The sequence below is a fragment of the Anomaloglossus baeobatrachus genome, chromosome 2 (assembly GCF_048569485.1).
Source record: "Anomaloglossus baeobatrachus isolate aAnoBae1 chromosome 2, aAnoBae1.hap1, whole genome shotgun sequence".
Classification (NCBI taxonomy): Eukaryota; Metazoa; Chordata; class Amphibia; order Anura; family Aromobatidae; genus Anomaloglossus; species Anomaloglossus baeobatrachus.
In genome coordinates, this window is record NC_134354.1 from 111,228,232 (window position 1) to 111,252,217 (window position 23,986).

At 43.3% G+C, this 23,986-nt stretch overlaps 1 protein-coding gene across 1 annotated transcript in view; it reads right to left on the reverse strand.

The window, feature by feature from the left end:
- Positions 1-23,986, reverse strand: part of LRRC75A (leucine rich repeat containing 75A) — a 458,785-nt gene that overhangs the window by 327,575 nt on the left and 107,224 nt on the right. Inside the window, exon 2 of the mRNA XM_075335269.1 lies at positions 23,004-23,132. Coding sequence (XP_075191384.1) covers positions 23,004-23,132 — 129 coding nt within the window. The remainder of the gene's footprint in view (positions 1-23,003; positions 23,133-23,986) is intronic.

Below are 23,986 nucleotides of genomic sequence, written 5' to 3' on the forward strand. Positions count from 1 at the left end.
CAGGAAATAAGCAAGTTTTTATAGCGTGTTTATAGCATTTTGACCGCGTTTTACATGCATTTTCAGTTCTTAAATTGAGATGCATTTTCAATACAAATACACAACTAAATAAAGTTTGAACATTCAAACTGTAGGGAAAAAAAATAAATAAATAATAACCTTTAAATGAAACACTATAATGATACTTTACCGAAAATGATTAATGAGATTTAACCCCTTCACCCCCGGCCACTAAAACACCCTAATGACCGGGCCATTTTTTGCAATTCTGACCTATGTCACTTTGACAAGTTATAACTCTGGAACGCTTCAACGGATCCTGGCGATTCGGAAATTGTTTTTTCGTGACATATTGTACTTCATGTCAGTGGTAAATTTAAACCGATAATTTTTGCGTTTATTTGTGAAAATTTAGGAAATTTTGCGAAAATTTCGCAATTTTCAAACTTTGAAAATTTATGCCCATAAATCTGAGAGTTATGTCACACATAATAGTTACTAAATAAACTTTCCCACTTGTCTACTTTACATCAGCGCAATTTTCGAAACAACATTTTTGTTTGTTAGGAAGTTAGAAGGGGTCAAAGGTCATCAGCAATTTCTCATTTTTCCAACAAAATTTAGAAAATAATTTTTTTTAGGGACCACATCACATTTGAAGTGACTTTGAGAGACCTAGGTGACAGAAAATACCCAAAAGTGACCCCATTCTAAAAACTGCACCCCTCACTCTGCTCAAAACCACATCCAAGAAGTTTATTAACCCTTTAGGTGCTTCACAGGAACCAAAGCAATGTGGAAGGAAAAAATGAAAATTTTACTTTTTAACACAAAAATGTTACTTTAGCCATAAAATTTTCATTTTCACAAGGGAGAAAAGAGAAAGTGCACCCTACAATTTATTGTGCATTTTCTCCTGAGTACGCTGATACCTCATATGTGGTAAAAATCAATTGTTTGGGCGCACAGTGGAGCTCAGAAGGCAAGGAGCGCCATTTGAATTTTTGAGTGCAAAATTAGCTGCACTCATTAGCGGACGCCATGTCAGGTTTGAAGACCCCCTGAGGTGCCTAAACAATGGAGCTCCCCCACAAGTGACCCCGTTTTGGAAACTAGAGCCCTCAAATAATTTTTCTAGATGTTTGGTGAGCACTTTGAACACCTGGAGGCTTCACAGAAGTTTATAACGTTGAGCTGTGAAAAGAAAATTATTTTTTTTTTACCACAAAACTGTTGCTTCAAGTAGGTAGCTTTTTTTTCACAAGGGTATCGGCAAAAAATTCACCATAAAATTTATAGTGCATTTTTTCCTGAGTACGACGATACCTCATATGTGGTGGAAAGTAATTGTTTGGGCGCATGGTGGGGCTCAGAAGAGAAGGAGCGCCATTTAACTTTTCAAACGCACAGACGCGGTGCACTGATCGGCTGCTGCAGGACGCATGGTCGGATGAGATACAAAAAGCGTTGGGGATACGGAAAAAGAAAGGTCACGCCAAAAATTGAGCAGGGATGCCGATCCGTTATGTGCGTCCCTGATCAGCGCTCGGCGGGACGCACAGACGGCTGCGATACAAAAAGCGCCGCGAATACAGAAAAAAGTCACGCCAAAAATTGACCACGGATGCAGATACGTTATGTGCATCCCTGATCAGCGCTCGGCGGGACGCATGGACAGATGAGATACAAGAAGCGTCGGGGATATGGGAAAAAAAAGTCCCGCTGAAAACTGACCACGGATGCAGATCCGTTATCTGCATCCCTGATCAGCGCTCGGCGGGACGCACGGACGGATGAGGTGTAAAAATGGACAGGATACAAGAAAAAAAAAAAATTATACTCACAGTACAAAGAGGATCACTGACCAGAGGAACTGCAGAGGAACAAGAAGGCAGTGAGATGGACAGCTTTACACGAGCAGCAGGCAGGACGTTGGACAGATCAGCAGAAGGACCCAGCGATGGAGGCAGATGTGAACGGGCCAGTGAAGACCTCGGACGACCCGTGAAGGCAGGTAAGAGGACCTCGAGGGGGGGTTGCAGAGGGGGATGGGGAGAGGGGGGGGTTGCAGAGGGGGATGGGGAGAGGGAGAGCAGAGGGGGTGGAGAAGCAAAGGCAGAAGGAAGGAACTTTGGAAGCAGAATACAGATGACAGAGGAGGCAGGCAGATCGCGTGGGGAGCAGATCGGGATGCCGGGGGGCAGATCGGGGCGTAGGGGGGGTAGATCGAAGGGGGCACGGGCAGGGGCCTTCACGGGAGTGTGCAGGGGCCTTCACGGGAGCGCGCAGGGTCCATCACCGAAGCACAATACTTACGAGGCGGCGTCTGCGGCGGCAACAGCGGTGCCATGGTACCAAAAGTACCAGCCAGTGCACGCTGCAGACATGTTGGGGGAGGGTCCCCAGACCAGCACAGGCCTGGGGAGGGCGGCCACCTGCAGATTACACCACCCAATTCACACTGATTGGAGCGATTGTGCGTCATAGCACGATCGCTCCAATCAGTGCTGCAGGGGCTGGGGGCGACATGTTTTAGATCCATCTATGATCTGCTGTAGCTACTACAATAGATCATAGCAGGATCTCACAGTATCGCACTAATTCGGGCATTATTTTTGCCGTAATTAGTGCGAACGATGTGGTTGGCGGTTCAGATTTGAACAGCCAATCACATCGATCGCCTTTGGGTGGTGGCGATGCCATCCCCCCGGGATCAAGCAAAGGTCCCCTGCTGTAAGAAACAGTAGGGGATATCATTTGAAAGCCGTTGCTATGGCCACGGCAGTCAAATGAAGTTTAGGCAGTAAAATTACGTCCCTGGTCGTTAAGTCACGTTAAAATAGGACGTAATTTTACTGCCCGCAGTCGTGAAGGGGTTAATAATTATGTTCAAAATAAAGTAAAAGTATTGTTTGACTCATTTTTTTTAAAGTCGGGCTGGATGTGAGGGCAAATTGAATTCTCTTGACCTCACTATAATGCCAAAAACGCATGCTTTGATTTTGAGACAAAAACATGAGTTTAGCATCAAAAAAGCATGTAACATGCTAGAAATTTCTTTTAGGATGCATTTTGATAATTCTCATTGACTTCAATGTTATCAAAATGCTGCCAAAATCGTAAAAACAATTGACATGCTGCTTCTTCAAACGCAGGGATTTTCACAAATTTTAAGCAACTTAAACGCTGCGTTTGTAAAAGCATCGTGCGCACAAGAAAGCCCTATTTCCCATAGACTTTGCCTGGAAATCAAAACGCATGCAATTTTGCATTAAAACGCTGCAGCTCAAAACGCTGCGGAAACGCATGTAAAAACGCAAAGTGCGCACATGGGCTTAGGCTGCAACGTGTAACTGCATCTTTACAATCCCTCCCGTAAGAAGGAGCTGACTGACGAATTCTCAGGTAACTCATTCTGCAACCAGCAAAAAAAAACAGCAGAACACAGGGCTATAGAAGACAACAATGCAAAAAATTTAATTTCAGAAATAATTTCTACCCCATAATACATGCATTTAATTTAAAAAAAAACTGACCCAAAGATGTCCATATTCTTTAAAGCTGGGGGGTCAATCCCAACTAAATAAAATGTAATTGTAGACGTCTGTGTCAATGTACAAGTTTTTTGCATTGAGAGTTTTTTGTGGTTTTATTAGGGCATGTAATTTTGTTTGCAAAAATCTATGCACATGATACAGGAAAGACCCCAATCACATGTATGTCCTATGAATCTCCTTGTGGTGCTTCCTGCAGATGGACTTGCATTTAATGAAGGAGTGAAGACGTGGTGAGATGAACATTTCCAAATTATGGTGTCACTTGTGTCTGAACTGTCACGCTAGGTACGGGGAAGTACCAAGCTCATGACGGAAGGGAAGGGAAACCCTGTGACTAGCGAGAGGGAAGATGGTGATCCCTGACAGAATCTAGTGCTGGTCCCTGGAGTCCCTCACCACCCTAGATAATGTTCCACACCTATGCGCCGAGCCGGATATCTGACCATAGGTATCTCTAGTGCTGGCCCTAAATAGGGAACGGATGGGATGAGCTCCACTAAACAACTATAGAAGAGACAAGGGGGGACACACAGGGGAAAAGCATGAACTAATTATCATTGGATGACTCTGGTGAAAGCTCTGTTGAACTTCTACCTATGACACCACAGAGGAGTACAAACCACCTGCTTGCAATCTCTGTTTGAAGGAACTGAAAATATCACCAGCACATTCCAAAGGAAGGAAAAGATATTTAAACACTAAGGGAATACTAATGATCTACAGCTGGGTGGAAGTCAGGCTCCTGCTGGGTCCAAAAGGGAGAGAGATGAATCCAGCAGGAAAGCTACCTATACCAATGAATAGTGACAGCAGGAACAATGGAAAGTCAGGGAGCATTCTGCACAGCAAAATGCTGTGAACTTCGATTGCCAGAAACCACGTGACACACCCATGACATCAACATACTGCTGCAATTCCTGCCCTGGTCGCTAGGTTGTGCCACACTAATACCACTGTATATATATATAGTGTATTATATTATATTAAATAAATATATATATATATATTTGCATTATATTATATTAAATATATATATATAATATTATATATATAACCCCAGCAGACATTCTCTTACTGCCAGTAATTTAGTTAGATCAGCTACACCTTGGGTCTCTGTTACTTTGCTCCTGTATACTGTTATTGTATCTCCCATTGCTGTGGCCTTGGCCACCCTCTTGTTTATGATTTTGCCCCTGACATGACTTGTCAGTATTGACCTCATGTGACTACGGTCTCTTGCCTCTGGCTCGCTCCTCCAGCCAGCAGCCCTTCTGTGGAAACAATCCATTACAGGACCACATTCTTTTACAGGGGTTAAAGGGTGAAGGCTGAGGTTTTTTTTGGAATCTGCAAGATGAAGTGGCTTGTAAAAAGTCTGTCCTGGGATGCCTTGTTCAGCCTATGACAGGCATAACAATAATGAATGGAAAATATGACAAAAAAATAAAATTGAAAAAACTATATTTTGTAAACAAAACTTTCATGAGTAATTATACAGCTTATTTCTTCATTTGCTAGTTTATAATAAAAAAATCAACCTTAAAAATGTAAATGTTTTGTAAAATAAATAAATATATGATAGATACAAATTCGATAATATTAAAAATAATAAAATGGGTATATGAGTTCTAGCACTTTACAGCACAATATGTTTTTCCATGTAATGAATGGGCAGATCATGCCAAATATCCAAACATGTAGAAATTAAAAAAATACATAATTTTGTATTGTAGTGCACATACGGTCTTTGACCTTTCCTTGGCACATGAGTATAAACATCCCCATCCCAAAATGTGATTAGGCAAACAAAGTGAGAAAGTGCACACACCTGAATAAAAGTGAAACAGGAAGGCAGAGAATAGGAAAGTAAAACAAGGCAGCCTTTATCAGTTGGACTAACACAAAATAAACTGTGGTCCAACCAGGATGGAAACTGACCAACAACAAAAGATCACTGGTTCAAACCCTGGAGTGCAGTCATGACACACGCCAGCATACACCTATTACATAAATAAACTATCCCTTGACCAGAACTGCACTGGTAACTACAGACCTATCCCTAGTCTTCGCTTCATCACTAAACTTCTGGAATGCTTGATCTAATCCTATCTAATCAGCTATCTCTCAGATTTTAAGGTGGTGTCACACATAGCGACGCAGCAGCGATCACGACCAGCGATCTGACCTTATCAGGATCGCTGCTGCGTCGTTACATGGTCGCTGGTGAGCTGTCAAACAGGCAGATCTCACCAGCGACCAGTGACCAGCCCCCAGCCAGCAGCGACTGGTGGAAGCGTAACAAAGGTAAATATCGGGTAACCAAGGAAAGCACTTCTCTTGGTTACCCGATATTTACCTTAGTTACTAGCGTCCGCCGCTCTCACGCTGCCAGTGCCGGCTCCCTGTTCCCTGCACTCCTAGCCAGAGTACACATCGGGTTAATTACCCGATGTGTATTCCAGCTACGTATGCAGGGAGCAGGGAGCCGGCACTGGCAGCGTGAGAGCGGCGGACGCTAGTAACTAAGGTAAATATCGGGTAACCAAGGAAAGGGCTTCTTGGTTACCCGATGTTTACCGTGGTTATAGCTTACCGCAGGCTGCCAGACGCCGGCTCCTGCTCCCTGCTCGCTTCAGTTTGTCGCTCTCTCGCTGTCACACACAGCAATGTGTGCTTCACAGCAGGAGAACAACGTCCAAAAAATAAGGGACATTCAGCAACGACTGGCGACCTCACAGCAGGAGCCAGGTCGTTGCTGGATGCCACACACAGCGACAGCGATGGGATGTCGCTGCTACGTCACAGAAAATGGTGACTTAGCAGCGACGTCATTGTCATCGTCGCTATGTGTGACACCACCTTAACAATCCGGTTTCCGCTCAACAGTCTACTGAAACTTCTCTTACTAAAACAATATTTTACACTGTCTTATAAACGTACGGTATATACGCTGTAGATACATAGAAGAACGTCTCTTACATATACACATTTTTATGGAGCTTCTCGCTGAATAAACATGTTTTCTTTCCTGACTTCAAACCTATCCAACATCACACTGCTATATACATACACATTATGCACAGTGCTCAAAACAACGTTCAGAGCCTACTCTCAGAAATTGTCCATCCATATTCCATAGGCTCTTAAAAAAAAGGAAAAAAATATATCTGTATGTTATCATTCATTCATTACAGACTTCAGATGTGCAGCTCCAGTGGTCCCATCACAACACTACATTCTCTTTATTCAGTTATGATTTTTCTGTTTTGTTTTTTTTAAAGGGTCATTAGATGGACCAAAAATTAACATCCACAATAATGTATACTTCTGAAAAGAGTGTACACTTGAAAAAAAAATATCTTAAGATAGGTTTAAAGCATAAAAATTTAAAAAACATATTTGCATGCTTTAGTATAAAAAATGATTTACCAATGAAGATACACATTAGATGTAACAGGGTCTAAAACTCAATAATTATTAATAACGATGTTCAACCAGAGGGCATGAAGAAAAAAGCCTAAACAAAAGTAGTATATTGTATGCTATTGGTGATGGGATGTCCCCACCTCCCCAATGCACATTTCGGCCATCTTTGTCAGGGGTCGCGCTATTTAAATACATGTATTAACAAAGGATCACCTGGAAGCTGTACTTCCGGTTTGTGATTGACATATGAGAGAGAGTTCCTGTGTTGGCATCTGAACGGGGTCATGTCTGTGAAGATGTTATTTTGCATACACAAATAAGCTCAATAATTTAGCCACTGCTAGTTGTTTAGCAGGATCATTACTTCTAGTGTTTCTTGACCCATTAAATTTGGGTCATGCAGACTAAACAAATCAATGTCAAAGCATGTTTGTGTTTACCAAATGGCTTAAAAAACAAAGGGAATTTGTCACCAGCTTTTTGTTACCTCATTTGAGAGTAGTATAATGTAGGAAAAGAGACCCTGAATCCCATGATGTATCACTTAGTTTACTTGGTGCAGTAGTTGTGACACAGAGTTTTTAGATGTAGCATGTCGCAGAGCTCAGAAAGCTAACCCATCCCACATCACAGGTCTCTGTATACATGGTCTATTAAGAGAGAACTGCTCACAGAAGGGCACATGGTTGGTATACTTGGCATGAAGGACCTAGTCTGAGCAGTGATTAACTCCTGGTGATAAAACAGTCATTGTAAGTAAACAACAAAACATAGCCTAATAAGCGCCACACTTCTGAAATCTGTGTCCCGGGGCCTACGTTATTCTCAGATTACATAGCAAAAATAACACAAATTCCTTTTAAGAAGACCACAAAGCTGTTATAGGGTGACTTATAGGCCCTGCAGTGAATTCTGGGAAGTAAAATATGCAAATAGCCTCCTCACAATAAAAAAAAATAAATAAATAAATAGGGCCCTTTAGGGCCCTATTGGAAGCAGCAATACTGAGAAGCCTTGCCAAATGACTTAGGAAATAAAGGCAAAGTACAAACTCCATTGCCATACACCTATTTTGCGGTTCTGTGCAAAGTAGGAGTCAGGTGGGATGGGTGAGAAGCCTTTGATGTGGGATTCAAGTGGTAAAGTTTCTGTTTTAGGAGACTACCAAAATGGAGACTTCTAGGCCATGCATAATATTCCAATGCTGTTTTACCTGCGTCAAAACTGTATACTGATCACATGACACTTATTAACAATCTATTCCCCTTTTTGGTCCCTATACACATTAGCCTAAATTTGACCAAACCAGTAGAGATTGGAGGAAATGGCCAACGGTCTAATGTGTAAGGGGCCTCTAAATTCCCCATTGATTGATGATGTTGCGGCAGATGAGGTCCGGCCTGTTGGCTTTCCAAGGGTCAATCCTTTTGCTCCAGAGGAGTCTGAGAGCCGCTTTCTCATGGAGAACATGTGCTCCTGTAAACGGCAGATTTAGGAGAGCAAGCTATCAATTATTCAGTTGACCGCTACCTAGTGTATATTGGTGCCTATCTTTTGAGAATAGTTATCTTTTCTACTGAGCTGGAACTCACAATAACATGAATCCCCAGTCTGGGCATTTGTCTTTTGGGTAGACTAATAGGCTTGATTTGTTTTTTACCTTATCTGGCTGTTCAGATAATAAGAAACATATGGGAAACTTCAAATTCATAGAGGGATAAAATCAGAAAATTACAAATTAGGATAAATGACTGAATATAAAAGGCAAATCTACTCTTCAAAAACAAACATTCATCATCCTCAGCTCCACTTCTCCCGATTACCGGGATTTTGTTGCGTTTCGAAGAACGCAATTATTTTTAAAACAAACAAAACATTAACTGTCTGCTCGGCGATGGGGAAAACACCACATCCCTTCCAAATGATCGCGACTGAATATTAATGTTATTATTCTTCGTGTTGTTTTCTTCTCTTTTTGGCTTTGGGAACAGAAGCCTGTAGTTTATTGCAGCTCAGAGGAGGATTCTGAGCACAAATTCCCCAAACTTCTCTTTGTACTGCACATTAGTGGTGCTAAAACAAAATGATTTTCTGCTGTGGAATTTTCTCATAAATGTGTGAGGCTCGTAGCTGGAGCATCAAGGCAGCAATCTGAGAATAATGTCACTGTACCGTTCCACTAGGAACGTAAAGATATGCAATAAAACGAAGTTTGGTTTTCTAATTTACTCTATGTGTTATTGTTGGATAGTTGCTGCCATTTATCAGTTTAGGCTGTTTTCACACATACGTTTTTTGCCGTCCGGCACAATCCAGCAAAAAAACTGATGCAACGGATCCCGCGAAAAAACTGATCCGTTGCATCAGTTTTTTTCATGCATTCCTTCCGTTTTTTGACGGATCCGTTGTGCTACTGAGAATGCGCAGTTCAAAAAACCGGATCAGTCGTTGGATTCCGTCATGTGCCGGATGAAGACGGATCCGGCACCCATAGGCTTTCATTATAACTCATGCCGCCATATGGTTTTTCGTAGGAGACAAAAAACGCTGCAAAACTACCGGCCACCGGATCAGCTATTTACGCCGGATCCGGCCGAAGCTGGATGAAAGCAAGGCCATGCGGCACAATCCGGCGCTAATACAAGTCTATGGCGGAAAGAACGGATCCAGCGGCAACACACCGGATCCGTTCTTTCCCTTTTTACCGTATTGTGCCGCACGGCGAAAAACAGATGTGTGAAAGCAGCCTAAGTTATTAATAGTGATAAGTATACAACACAACTTATTACCTTACACTGAATGAATGTGAGAGGCAGCTATCTAGGGGGTAGGTGTTCTGATTCTTTCGTCCATCAGTATACAAGGTTTGATTGATGCTTATTATGTCTATTTGTGTGACTATGCATATGCAAATATTATGTACGATCAGTAATAAGCGAGAGCTGCTCGGTTCACCAGTCTGTAGTGACAACAGCAAGGGAGGATTTTGACAAAGGGAGATCGCTGCCTCTGTCTGTCCGTCAGCACCCTACAGCTTGATCGTAGGGTGATGTTTGTATTGCTATTGCAGACGCACAACTAACAATGGTCTGTCTCCATGTCTGCCATATACCTTATCCAATCAGATCACTTCAGTGGCCGGGCCTTATAGACTGTCAAGCAAACGATAACAGATTAGCTAATGCACTGCGCAATATACAATATACAGTATATTATCAATGTGATCAAGAAAACACATTTTCAAGTCTCCTTGTTGGGGCAGTATTATAAAAAGAAAAAAAAATGTGGTAAAAAATAAGTAAAAATAAAAATTAAAGTTTAAAAAAAAAAGTTTTTGTTTTTTTTGTTAAAGAAAATGAACCTCCCATAAAAATGACACATATTTGGTGTCACCACGTTTCAAATGAATGAAATATATAAATAGTTTCAGATAAAAATAAAAAAAAAAAAAACAGTGAATAAAAAAAAAAGCCTGTCAAAAGCCACAACTGGCTTTGGCAGCAAGGGGTTAAGAAGGAGAATTAAATTATAATGAAATGGAAATATTACATATCACAAAAAGAGATAAAAGTTGGATGGGGCTGGGGCGGACCCTCTGAAGACACGACCCGTACATAACATTGGGAAAAGCAATGCGAGTTACAGCACATAACGTCCACAATACTTCATAGCAGTTAGACTTTATAGAAGTTCATAGCTTTGAGCATTAAAGAAAACAGACCACAGCGTGAGACAGTTTTTTTTATCTAGCCATCAAAGATTGTTATTATTTTTGCACCTTTGAGCATACGGGAGACTGAAGACAACAGACGTTATTACTGCAGTTTTATTTTTGTTTGCTTTGTTGAATTTCCCAGAGCAGATCTGCAGTTACACTACAAGAGATGGATGGTCGACACCAGTGAGATGAGAGATGGAGAAAGTGAGAGAGGTCATTCTAGTGCGGAGACGAAAAGATGAAAATAGAAAGTCATTTCATCCCTTGGTAGTAGTAGGCTTTGGCAATGTTTATGCTTTTTTTCAATTTGAGGGGTGCAGCTTTAAAGGGAATGTCACCAGATTTGGTGACTATAAGCTGCGACCACCACCAGTGGGCTCTTATATACAGCATTCCAGAATACTATATATAATAGCCCAGGCTGGTGTGTAGAACTTAAAAAACACTTATACTACTCAACTAGAGGGCGGTCTGCTCCAATGGATGTCGTTGCTCTCCGGTCCGGCACCCCCTCTCTCCAATCCGGTGCCTTTTCTTTCCAGCGATCACCATCCTCCTTCTTCTGAGGCCCGTGTGCATGACGCATCCTACGCCATACACATTAGCCGGCATTGAGTTTCTGCGCAGGCGCACTTTGATCTGCCCTATTCAGGGCAGATCAATGTATTGTAGAGCGCATGTGTGGGTGGTCTTTAACCTTTTCACGCGCCTTTGCATTACAATACTTTTGTTCTGCCCTCAGCAGGGCAGATTAAAGTGCGCTTGCGCAGGACTGCAATGTTGGCCTGTCTGGATGATGTAGACGCGTCATCCACACTGGGCTGGGTAGAATGAAGCCGGAGATCGCAGCAGAGATAGGAAGCAACGGACCGGACCGCCCCCTAGGCGAGTATTATAAAAGTGTTTTTTACGTTATACGTCTATAATGATTTGGACCCGGCTCACTGCGGCAAGGCTTAATGAAGCCGTGCACAGGAGTCAAAAAATCTATCAAAATTACAATAATGTATGACCCCGGCACTATTAATAAACTAGAAAAGGAAGACTGGCACCAAGATGATTTGGAACAAAATTTGTTTCTTTATTGTTTTATTTCACAAAACGTGTGTCCAAAAAAATGTGTTCAAAAATCAAAAGGTAATTGCTGCAACATTGAAATAATTCATATTGAGACGATTTCTCGGTTTATTTGAAACAAACAGGCTCTTCTTTCTTTTTAGTCAATATTGAAGAAGACAATATTGTCGAATCGTCTTATATTATTGACTGAAAATTTTTTAAAACACATTTTTTTTGGACACACGTTTTGTGAAATAAAACAATAAAGAAACAAATTTTGTTCCAAATCATATTGGTGCCAGTCTTCCTTTTCTACTTTATTAACAGTGTCGGGTCATATATTATTGTATTGTTTTTACATTATACAGCATGGCCTTGGCTCTTATATACAGTAGTCTGGAACGCTGTATTTTAGAGCCCACTGGTGATGGCCGCAGCTTATAGTCGCCAAGTCTGGTGACAGGTTCCTAGATTCCATCTTCAATTTCTAGAGTAGCTCTTGAGTGCAGGGTAAAAAATTCACTAGACCACCATAATGGTCCCATCCGCAAGCTTCGTAGAGCATTATTCTACTCTACTAAGCAAAAGACATTCTTTGTACCATGCATTTACAAAGCCACTCTCCATAAAACTGTACAACCTCATGGAGGCCAGGAGAGGTGTTGAAAAAGGCTCACTAGCCGAAACGTGTAATTTGTGCTTTGTTTCCTGAATTTATGGAATAAATTCCTATGGTTTGAAGATTTGGAGTGCCGGTCCGTTTTGTCTGCTATATTATGTGGATGTCTTCCCTGGACTAGTGCACCGTGAACTAACTGCCGCCTGGAACTTTTCTCTTTGTATCTCCTGGAGGCCAAGAAGATGATGTGATTATATTGACCATGTCATCATTTTTATGGAGATTTTCAAACTCCAACCTGTATGAACTTGAATGCTTATTAGTCTAAAGCAGATCAGGTGATGTCTATTTGTCTAATGAGGGAGGATGTGGCCTTAGGATATCATCACCATTTAACAAAATGTGCAGGATTAATAGGCATCTTCTTTTCTTCAGGCAAAATGGGCCAAAAAAGTGATTAACTGACTCTGAAAAGTCAAAAATTGTCAAGCCTTGTATATCGATGCAGAACTCTTGAAATTGCTAAGATATTGGGGTGTGATCACTGAACCAACAAAAGATTTGTTGCAAATAGTCAACAGGGTCACACAAAAAGTCTTGAGAAATAAAGACGCAAATTAACTACTACATATTTGAAAATAACCAAATGTGAAGCCCCAGGAGCCCATTACCCTCCAGTGCTGTCATACTCCAGAGCTGCAACTTCCATAGAGGGTCCAGAAGTACAAGGTGTTCAGTGCCCAAAGACACGGCAAAGGTGCAAGCGCCCAGCAATGATCAAGATACAAAAGGCGAAATGTCAAGACTGGGCCAAGAAGTATCTGAAGAAAGATTTTTCAAAGGTTTTATGGACTAAAGAGATGAGTGTGACTCTTGACATAGACCTTTACTTTAAATCAAACAGCAGGAAGGTGGAGATGGGTACTGCTGTGGGCTGGTATTATTAAAGATGTGCTAATTTGTCCTTTTCAAGATGAAAATGATGTCAAAATCAATTTAAACCTGCTTCCAGTTTTTAGAACACACTTATTCAAGCCATGGGACAAGAAAAAGTGTGCATCTTTCAAGAAAACCATTATTTTTATGCAGGATAATGGTCAATCTAGATATGCTAGGAGCTAGATATGGCTCCTTCCTCACCTGACCTAAACCCTATTGAGAATTTGTGGACCCTTCTTAAATGGGAGACTGATGGTGAAGGAAAACTCACCTCTCTGAACAGTGTCTGGAGGCTGTGGTTGGTGCGGCCCAAACGGTTGATTGACAACAGATTAAGAAACTGAAAGGCTCCATGGATGGAAGACTTATAAGTTATTGAAAATAAAAGGGCACATTTATTGGTCACTGATATATTTTTTTTAATGTCAGATTTCTTTTTTATACAATTTGAGTTGTTTGGTTTTATGTCTCACTTTAATACATGACAAGTCCAGCAATAAGTTTACATGACCAGTCTGTTTTTCAATTACTGATAAATTTGCATTTGAATTGATATGCAAATAAGACTGAAAAACTATTTGCAGATCTGAGCCTTTGTCACTCCAGCTCTATTCCCCACCCAGTACTGCCTCCTCCTGCTTCGCTGAAAGCTTCTATGCTGTGTGGCGTTAAGCAGAGAATCCATCAATCATGCAGGAGGAGGGGGCGCTGGATGGGGAATAGAGCTGGAGTGACAGAAGCTTCAGATTTACAAACAGCTTTTCAGCCTCATTTGCATATCAATACAAATACTGATTTCTCACTAATGAGGGGAACAAACAGGCCATGTAAAGTTATTGCTGATCTGGTCTTTGAATGAACTACATGCCCATATACACTGTGTGCAGAATTATTAGGCAAATGAGTATTTTGATCACAATCCTTTTTATACATGTTTTCCTACTCCAAGCTGTATAGGCTGAGAGCCAACTACCAATTAAGTAAATCAGGTGATGTGCATCTCTGTAATGAGGAGGGGTGCGGTGTAATGACATCAACACCCTATATAAGGTGTGCTTAATTTTTAGGCAACTTCCTTTCCTTTGGCAAAATGGGTCAGAAGAGAGATTTGACGGGCTCTGAAAAGTCCAAAATTGTGAGCTGTCTTGCAGAGGGATGCAGCAGTCTTGAAATTGCCAAACTTTTTAAGCGTGATCTCCGAACAATCAAGCGTTTCATGGCAAATAGCCAACAGGTTCACAAGAAGTGTGTTGGGCAAAAAAAGACGCAAAATAACTGCCCATGAATTGAGGAAAATCAAGCATGAAGCTGCCAAGATGCCATATACCACTAGTTTGGCCATATTTCAGAGCTGCAACGTCACTGGAGTATCAAAAAGCACAAGGTGTGCCATGACATGGCCAAGCTAAAGAAGGCTGAAAAACGACCACCTTTGAACAAGAAACATAAGATAAAACGTCAAGAATGGGCCAAGAAATATCTTAAGAATGATTTTTCAAAGGTATGGACTGATGAAATGAGAGTGACTCTTGATGGGCCAGAGGCTGGATCAGTAAAGGGCAGAGATCTCCACTCCGACTCAGACACCAGCAAGATGAAGGTGGGATACTGGTATGGGCTGGTGTCAAAGATGAGCTTGTGGGACCTTTTCGGGTTGAGGATGGAGTGAAGCTCAACTCCCAGACCTACTGCCAATTTCTGGAAGACAACTTCTTCAAGCCACTAGTGGTACAGTAAGAAGTTGGTATCGTTCAAGAAAAACAGGATTTTCATGCAGGACAATGCTCCATCACATGCATCCAACTACTCCACAGCGTGACTGGCCAGTAAAGGTCTAAAAGATGAAAAAATAATGACATGGCCCCCTTGTTAACCTGATCTGAACCCCATAGAGAACCTGTGGTCCCTCATAAAATGTAAGATCTACAGGGAGGGAAAACAGTACACCTCTCGGAACAGTGTCTGGAGGCTGTGGTGGCTGCTGCATGCAATGTTGATCGTAAACAGATCAAGCAACTGACAGAATCTATGGATGGTAGACTGTTGGGTGTCATCATAAAGAAAGGTGGCTATATTGGTTACCAATTTGTTGGGGTTTTGCATGTCATAAAGGTTTATTTCTAAATTTTGTGCAGTTATATTGGTTTACCTGGTGAAAATAAACAAGTGAGATGGGAATATATTTGGTTTTTATTAAGTTGCCTAATAATTCTGCACAGTAATAGTTACCTGCACAAACAGATATCCTCCTAAGATAGCCAAGTCTAAAAAACCCCACTCCAACTTCCAAAAATATTAAGCTTTGATATTTGAGTCTTTTGGATTGATTGAGAACATAGTTGTTGATCAAAAATAACAAAAAATCCTCTAAAATACAACTTGCCTAATAATTCTGCACACAGTGTAAGTAGATTGAGGGGTGAAATCTTGCTGACAAAATCCCTTTAAGCATTTGATCATCCTACTCATGGTGTTGCATCTCAGAAATCCGTTCATGGTGTTGTGAACTATCCAATCTCATTGCATTACTGTTATTGGTGATATAACTATTAGATACCATTTATAATGATATACACAACAGGCACTGCTGGCTATCACACAGCTTTCACAAGGACCATGCTTGGAAATAATGATGCTTATCATCCAGAAAAAAGAAGTTACTTTAAAGGGAACCTGTCATGAGAAATGTCCCCTAAAACCTCACAGATTCCCCCTCTGCAGCTCCTGGGCTGCATTCTATAAAGGTCCCTGTTATGATTGTGGCCACTTTCTGACCTAAAAAAAGTGTTTATAAAGTTGTACCTTTTTTGCTTCTGATTCTGTAAATCCGTCACGGGGGCGTGCTGCCTGATGGCCGTTAGTCTGCCCCCTGGTCCTGTATGCCGCCCCCATCGCTGATTACAATAATGCTGGACGCCGCCCCCTGCTCCATCCATCGCCGCGCATGCCCAGTGCCCATCTCTCGGGGATGAGCACTGTGCCTAGCGTCACCGCTGGTGACGTGCACGCAGGGTTAAGATTATGGGCGGTGCTGTGATGTTTATTCCTAAGCAACCGCCCATAATCGCGGGGCCGCGCTTTCCCCCTCGGCCTGCTTCGTTCTGCGCAAGCGCGCTGCTGCAGACCCCCACGTCACCTCCTTCCCATCTTGCCCCGATGGCAAGGAGGTGACGTGGGGGTCTGCAGCAGCGCGCTTGACCCTGCGTGCACGTCACCAGCGGTGACGCTAGGCACAGTGCTCATCCCCGAGAGATGGGCACTGGGCATGCGCGGCGATGGATGAAGCAGGGGGCGGCGTCCAGCATTATTGTAATCAGCGATGGGGGCGGCATACAGGACCAGGGGGCAGACTAACGGCCATCAGGCAGCCCGCCCCCGTGACGGATTTACAGAATCAGAAGCAAAAAAGGTACAACTTTATAAACACTTTTTTTAGGTCAGAAAGTGGCCACAATCATAACAGGGACCTTTATAGAATGCAGCCCAGGAGCTGCAGAGGGGGAATCTGTGAGGTTTTAGGGGACATTTCTCATGACAGGTTCCCTTTAATGCTGGCAGTGATGATTGTCCTTTTAGTAATGACAGTCACATCTTTGGAAACCAATGTTAAACTCACTAATCGTTTATAGAGGCGTTATAATGTTGAAAAGGGCCTTAAAGGGAATCTCTCAGGAGTTTTATGCTACCTCTTCTGAGAGCAGAGACTTCGAATCTAATGAGGTCTCACTTGGTGCAGCGGTTCTGACACAGAGTTTTAGATTCAGCAATGCAGCAGAGCTGAGAGAGCTGTCCCCACCCACACCAGGCTTTCTACATACAATGTCTCTAGATAGTGAGCTGCTAATAACAGTGGAAGGCATGCTGAACTAGCTGAACTCTAGCTGACTTAAGGGTGCTTTACACGCTGCAACATCACTAATGATATATCGTCGGGGTCACACCGTTAGTGACAAACAATCCGGCGCCGGTAGCGACATTGCAGCGTGTGACACCAAGGAGCGATGATCAACGATCGCAAAATCGTTCAAAAATGGTGATCGTTGACACGTCGCTCCTTTCCTTAATATCGTTGCTGCAAAGGTACGATGTTGTTCGTCGTCCCTGCGGCACTACACATCGCTATGAGTGACACCGCAGGAACGACAAACATCTCCTTACCTGCGTCCACCGGCAATGCGGAAGGAAGGAGGTGGGCGGGGTGTTACGTCCAGGTCATCTCCGCCCCTCCGCTTCTATTGGCCGGCGGCTTAGTGATGCCGCAGTGACGTCGCTTTGACGCTGAACGCACCTCCCCCTTGAGGGAGGGATTGTTCGGTGGCCACAGCGACGTCGCTGACAAGATATGTGCATGTGACACTGCTATAGTGATGATGTTCGCTATGGCAGCGAGCACCACATATCGCACCAACGACGGGGGCGGGTGCTATTGCACGCAACATCGCTAGCAATCGCTAGCGATGTCGCAGAGTGTAAAGCACCCTTTAGTCTGGCAATTATAATCTCCTGAAGCTAAAATAAACATTGCAGGTAAACAACTGCACACAGTGGGAGAAGAGACATATTTTTGAAATCTGTATGTTAACCCCTACAGCATGCTATCTTCAGATTACATAGCAAAAACCTGCTGACAGATTTCCTTTAAACGTTAGAAGCCTTTACGGTTTTCAGACATGACAAAGAACAAGTTCACTATTTTCTACCATTTGTACCCTATTTCAGAAGATGAGGCTGAACATCTAATAAACTTGGATTACCTACATTCATTAAGTCAATAGTTTTTGAACCTGTCTGGAAATGTGCTGTGCAGTTGATATGAGCAGGCTTAGCTTGTATATGTTTGTCCAGCTGTCTTGTAAATCCTCCTCTGTAGCACAAGTCAAACAATTGTAGCTGTTTACGAGAATTGGCTGGTGATACAGGATTCATCTACAGACACGTTTGAGTTTTTGGTATTTCACAATTTAGTCTGTTATTATGGAACCAGTACGATGAGCAAAAGGTCCATTTTTGTGAAGCAATGTATTTGCTGATCAGCGGTGGTCCTGCCGTTGGGATCTCCAGTCCGTAGTGGGATGTCGGGCAGTGATGATGTGTGAACACCATGGCTCCTTCTGAATTAGTCACTGTGTGTAGGGAATAGGTGCCTGAATTTGGATCTCTATATGGCCATATGCCATCACTGGCTATGCCCGGAATATAACCTTAAAGGGAACCTGTCACCAGATTTCTCCCTATGTAACTAAAACTACCACCTTCTGCAGCTCCTCTGCTGCATTCTATGAAGGTGTGCTTTGTATCTGGCCCCAATTTTCAGACCGCAAAAAGAACTTTATAAATATTACCTTCTCATATGTACCGTATTTTTCGGACTATAAGACACACCAGACCATAACACGTACCCTGGTTTTAGAGGAGGAAAATAGGAAAATAAAATTTTAAGCAAAAAAATGTGGTCATGACACATTGTTATGGGGTGAGGATCTGCTGCTGACACTGTTATGGGGGTAATGTCCCCAAATTCTCTGCTAAGGTACCCCATCCTGGTATATACCCTCATCCTGCGATATACCCCCATCCTGCTATATACTGCCATCCTGGAATATGCCCTCATCCTGCTATATACCCCTATCCTGCTATATACTGCCATCCTGGAATATGCCCCCATCCTGCTATATGGCCCCATCCTGCTATATACCCCCATCCTGCTATATACTGCCATCCTGGAATATGCCCTCACCCTGCTATATACCCCAATCCTGCTATATACTGCCATCCTGCTATATGGCCCCATCCTGCTATATACCCCCATGCTGCTATATAAGTTCATCCTGCTATATACCTTCATCCTGCTATATGGCATGTATCCTTTATCACACAAAAAACAATAAACGTTTATGCTCACCTTTCCTCGCTCCATGCAGCATTGCTCCTCCTCCTGTCTGTCGTGGCAGCAGCGCAGCTGATCTGTGTAGAGCCATCACCGGTCACTTCCCTGCAGCATCGCGATGTCCTCCAGTCTGCCGCTCAGCTGACTTGCGTGGAGACTAGCGGCGCGCACAGCGATGACGTCTTCGCTGTGCTCACCGCTCTCTACACAGATCAGCTGACCGGCAGACTGGAGGAGATCGCGATGCTGCAGGGAAGTGGACGGTGAGTGTACCGTACTTATTCACTGCTCCCCGTGCTGATAATGATGCGCGGGGGGCAGTGAATACAGCCGCACATGATCACTCCAGGCTGTAGTTGCCAGGGGTGATCACGGCTGGCTGTTAATTATGCGCGCACCCCCCTCCCATCATCCCGCCCACCTGTCAGCGCCGGCTTCAGCACTGAGAGATGATGGGTGGGAGGATGGGCGTGCATATGTAATGAGCGGGCCCACGTGGTCACAGCAGGCGCTGCTACAGCCTGCTCGTGCCCCCGATGGCCCGCTCCACCGCAGCACCCTCATTCCCAGCCGCAGCCCTATATTCAGACCATAAGACGCACCCCCAACTTTCCCCCAACATTTGGGGGAAAAAAAGTGCGTCTTATAGTCCGAAAAATACGGAACATTTTTTAGTAGGGCCTAAAGGGCAGGCTCTTTCTCCTTCGTTCCCCCCTCCTGCAGCTGTACGCCGTCCCGTGTTGATTTGAATTGATGACGACGGTCCTGTCATCCTCCACGCTGTGCCGAAGTCTCGCGCATGCGCCGTTATCATAGGCCCCTATCGCGGGCCTGTGCACAAAATATCCCTCGCACGCGCCTGGGATGTATTTGCTCAGGCACGAGATTATGGGCGGCGCTGTGCATATAGTTTGAGGCAGAGCTAAATGCACAGGCACGAGATTATGGGCGGGTACAAGCATGACGCTGGTGAGGTCATGTACAGCGCCGCCCATAATCTCGTGGCTGAGCAAATACATCCCGGGCGCTCGCGAGGGATAGTTTGTGCACAGGCCCGCGATAGTGGCCTACGATAGCGGCGCATACGCAAGACTTCGGCACAGCGTAGAGGATGACGTGACCGTCGTCATCAATTCAAATCAACACAGGAGACGGCGTACAGCGGCAGGAGGGGGGGGAACGAAGGAGAAAGAGCCTGCCCTTTAGGCCCTACACACGAAAAGGTAAAATTTATAAAGTTGTTTTTGCAGTCTGAAAAAGGGGGCCAGATACAAGGCACACGTTCATAGAATGCAGCCGAGGAGCTGCAGAAGGTGGTAGTTTTAGTTGCATAGGGAAAAATCTGGTGACAGGATCAATTTAAAAGAGCAATAGTAGTATTAGATAAATGTTAATTAACCAATACCCCAATAGTGTTAAAGAGCAGACTGGTACTTGCAACCCAGAAACAGCTGGCAAACCACAGGTTGCTTATCCCTACATAAAGCTAAACCATAGATTTATAGCACAATACACGAATGACATTTCAAGCATCATCTAAACCGTGCATTTACAAGAATAATGTGTGAGCAAAATGAAACGGGTGTGAAACATCTGCTACAGCTGAGTAATTAATTTACACTGCTCCAGGTAGAAATGCGCGCACATACTTTCTCATTTTGAGGTATGCATTATATATTCATTACCAGCCACTCATTTGACAAACTCAATAATGTCAGATTTATATATTTTTTTTTTAACTACAGTATGTCAGCCGTAGCATCTGTGCACAAAAGTTTCCATTCAAATTTACAATGTTTTAATCTTTTTATTCTCCCACTGCTTTCCTGCTTGCAATCCTAACCAGACCTACCTCTGGCCATAAGACAACTGTCTACAGCAGTCCTCCAACATTGTGTTTTGAGATCAGATGCCACACTCATGCCACTCTCTAGCTTTAAGGACGCTTTATACACAGCGACATCGCTAAAGCGATGTCGCTCTGTTCACGGAATTCGTGACGCACATCCGGCTCCGTTAGCGATGTTGTTGCGTGTGACACCTACAAGCGATCGAAAAAGGTCGCAAAATCGTGAAAAATCGCTAATCGGTGACATGCTCCTCCATTCCGAAATATCGTTGCTGTTGCAGGACGCAGGTTGTTAGTCGTTCCTGCGGCAGCACACATCGCTATGTCTGACACCGCAGGAACGAGGAACCTCCCCTTACCTGTGGCCGCCCGCAATGAGGAAGGAAGAAGGTAGGCGGGATGTTCGTCCCATTCATTTCCACCCCTACACTTATATTGGGTGCCCGCTTAGTGACGTCGCCGTGACGCCGAACGAACTGCCCCCTTATGAAGGAGGCGGTTCGCCGGCAACAGCTACATCGCTAGGCAGGTAAGTCCATGTGACAGGTTCGAGCGATGTTGTGCGGCTGTGCGCCACAGGCAGCGATTTGCCTGTGACGCACAACCGACGGGGGCGGGTACACTTGCTAGCGATCTCGCTAGCGAGATCGCAGTGTGTAAAGCGGCCTTTAGTGGCAGGTGACTGACTGCAGTAGATGGGACAGTCAACAAAAAACTAGAGGGGAGGACAAGGCACAGGAAAGTCACAGATGAAATGGATGAGTGCGTATTATTTACTTATTTTAGCTGTATTTAGCTGCCTTTCTGCAGATTTTTTATCATCTTGGATAACCCTTTCAATTCCAGCATTGTTTCGCTCATTTCATGAGATGATCCATTCCATTAATCTTTTCCTAGATTGTAAATTTTTATACTATTTTTGCACATACAGAACATATCAATAGCACAAAATAATTCAATGCATGCTCCTAACTGAAAAAATTAATACCGAGCAATTAAACTATTGCACTTCTGTGACTCCTGTAAGATGGCAGCCAGTATGTATAACAGAGGTGCTGTAAACCTGGATATCTGCTCTGGTACCTGTAGTGCCAAGAGTCTAATTAGGGAGTCCCAGGGACAGGTTTATGGATAGCTGGAGAGACGGATGGGTTTGGTATCCACACACCTCTGCCCATGGGTGTGTCATATATTTTGAAAATGATGTCTGTTTGACACATGGTCAATGTGGGGAGGCTGTGATGCCTCTGGAAGGAATCCTCAGAGAAGAGAGAGTTTACGCCTCCTGAGAGGGGTCAGTGAGTGGAGGCTGAGATATGTCCACTATGGTACTTATGTAGATAAGTTGTATCCGAACCTCTGTGGGCATACCATGAGTGAAACAGACTGAAAACCGGGTGTGTTTTCTTTTAAGCTGGAAAGAAGGAATGTATTATGTAACACGAGTGCGGTTTATGTGTTGTGAATAAACCAACTGGGCTTTTTAAATGAAAGTGTTCCTGTTTTTACCTCTAGAAGAAAGCTGAGTGAGTAACCCCATCACCCCCGCCTAAAACATAAGGTCCATAAATCCTTAACCCTATAGGGTTCATTTTAGCATTTGCCAGCTATCGGCATAATGTATTCTCCTTGCTTTTTACAAAGCATTGCAGCATCCACAGATCATATTAAAACTTATAATGCATTATTATAATGAAGCCATTAGGTTTCTATTCTCAGAAAATGGTCTAATGAGAACAGGGGAGAAAGATTACTAAAAGCCACATATTGGTTTTTCTTTTTACTTTGGAATGAATACTACAAGTACAAGGGTTCTGGAAATGAAGATTACTTGATGAAGATCTTTCAAGCTTTTTCTCCATAAAACAAACGCACAAATAAATTCATGCAATATTAGTCCTGTATGCAGCAATAATGATGCGAATACTAAAAAAGTCTCAGGTACATACCGGTTTAGGGCAATGAACATATCTCGCCAAGCTGATTATCAGGTCATGTGTAATTGGATCCACCAAGTTTCGAAAACTTGCATATCGGTATAGGACGTCATCCAATGATGTTGACTCCATGCCCAGATCCTACATCAGAAAGAGAAAAAGTTAATAAATGGATACAAAAGAGACATTGCATTGTGTGTATTATCAAATTGTAAAAAGCATTTAGTATCTTCAATGGTACAGTGGCATGCAAAAGTTTGGGCACCCCTGGTCAAAGTTACTGTTCTTGTTAACAGTTAAGTTGAAGATGAAATGATCTCTAAAATGCATAAGTTTAAAGATGACTCATTTCCATTGTATTTTAGGCAAAAAAAAAAAATAGATATTTTCATCTTTTACATTTTTAAATTAAAGGAAACATGTGGGGTCCTATATGCGTTCTGACCTACAAGCAGGGTGATGTGTGGCCTAGTAACCCCTTCCTACCTATCTCTGTGTTGTAATAGTGTGTAATATATGTTTCTATAAAAGTTTTATAACTTACATGTTCCCTATATAAATAGGAGAGGGTCTAGTCCCCTGGGCGTTGCATCGCACCATGGGCATTTGCATCCTTTACGTGGTATCACGCCCCTGTGGGCGTGATACCATGGATTTACATGAGTGACGTCACCGTCAGCTCCTTGAGATCCCGTGCATGTGCATTTACCATTCCCGCAACCTTGTTATCCGAGTACTTGCTTGTCGGCTTCAGACGCGCACTGCACATGACAGGAACCGCAGGAGTCTTGTGAGCATGCGCAGTGCGCGTCTGAAGCCGACAAGCAAGCACCCAGATAACAAGACTGCGGGAGTGGCAAGTGGGATCTCAAGGCGCTGTGGTGCCGTCGCTCATGTAAATCCATGGTATCACGCCCACAGGACCCCAGCTCTGAAAGACTGTAGTGCTGACCACTGAGCCACCGTGTATCTCCCAACTGATTTCTCCTTAGACA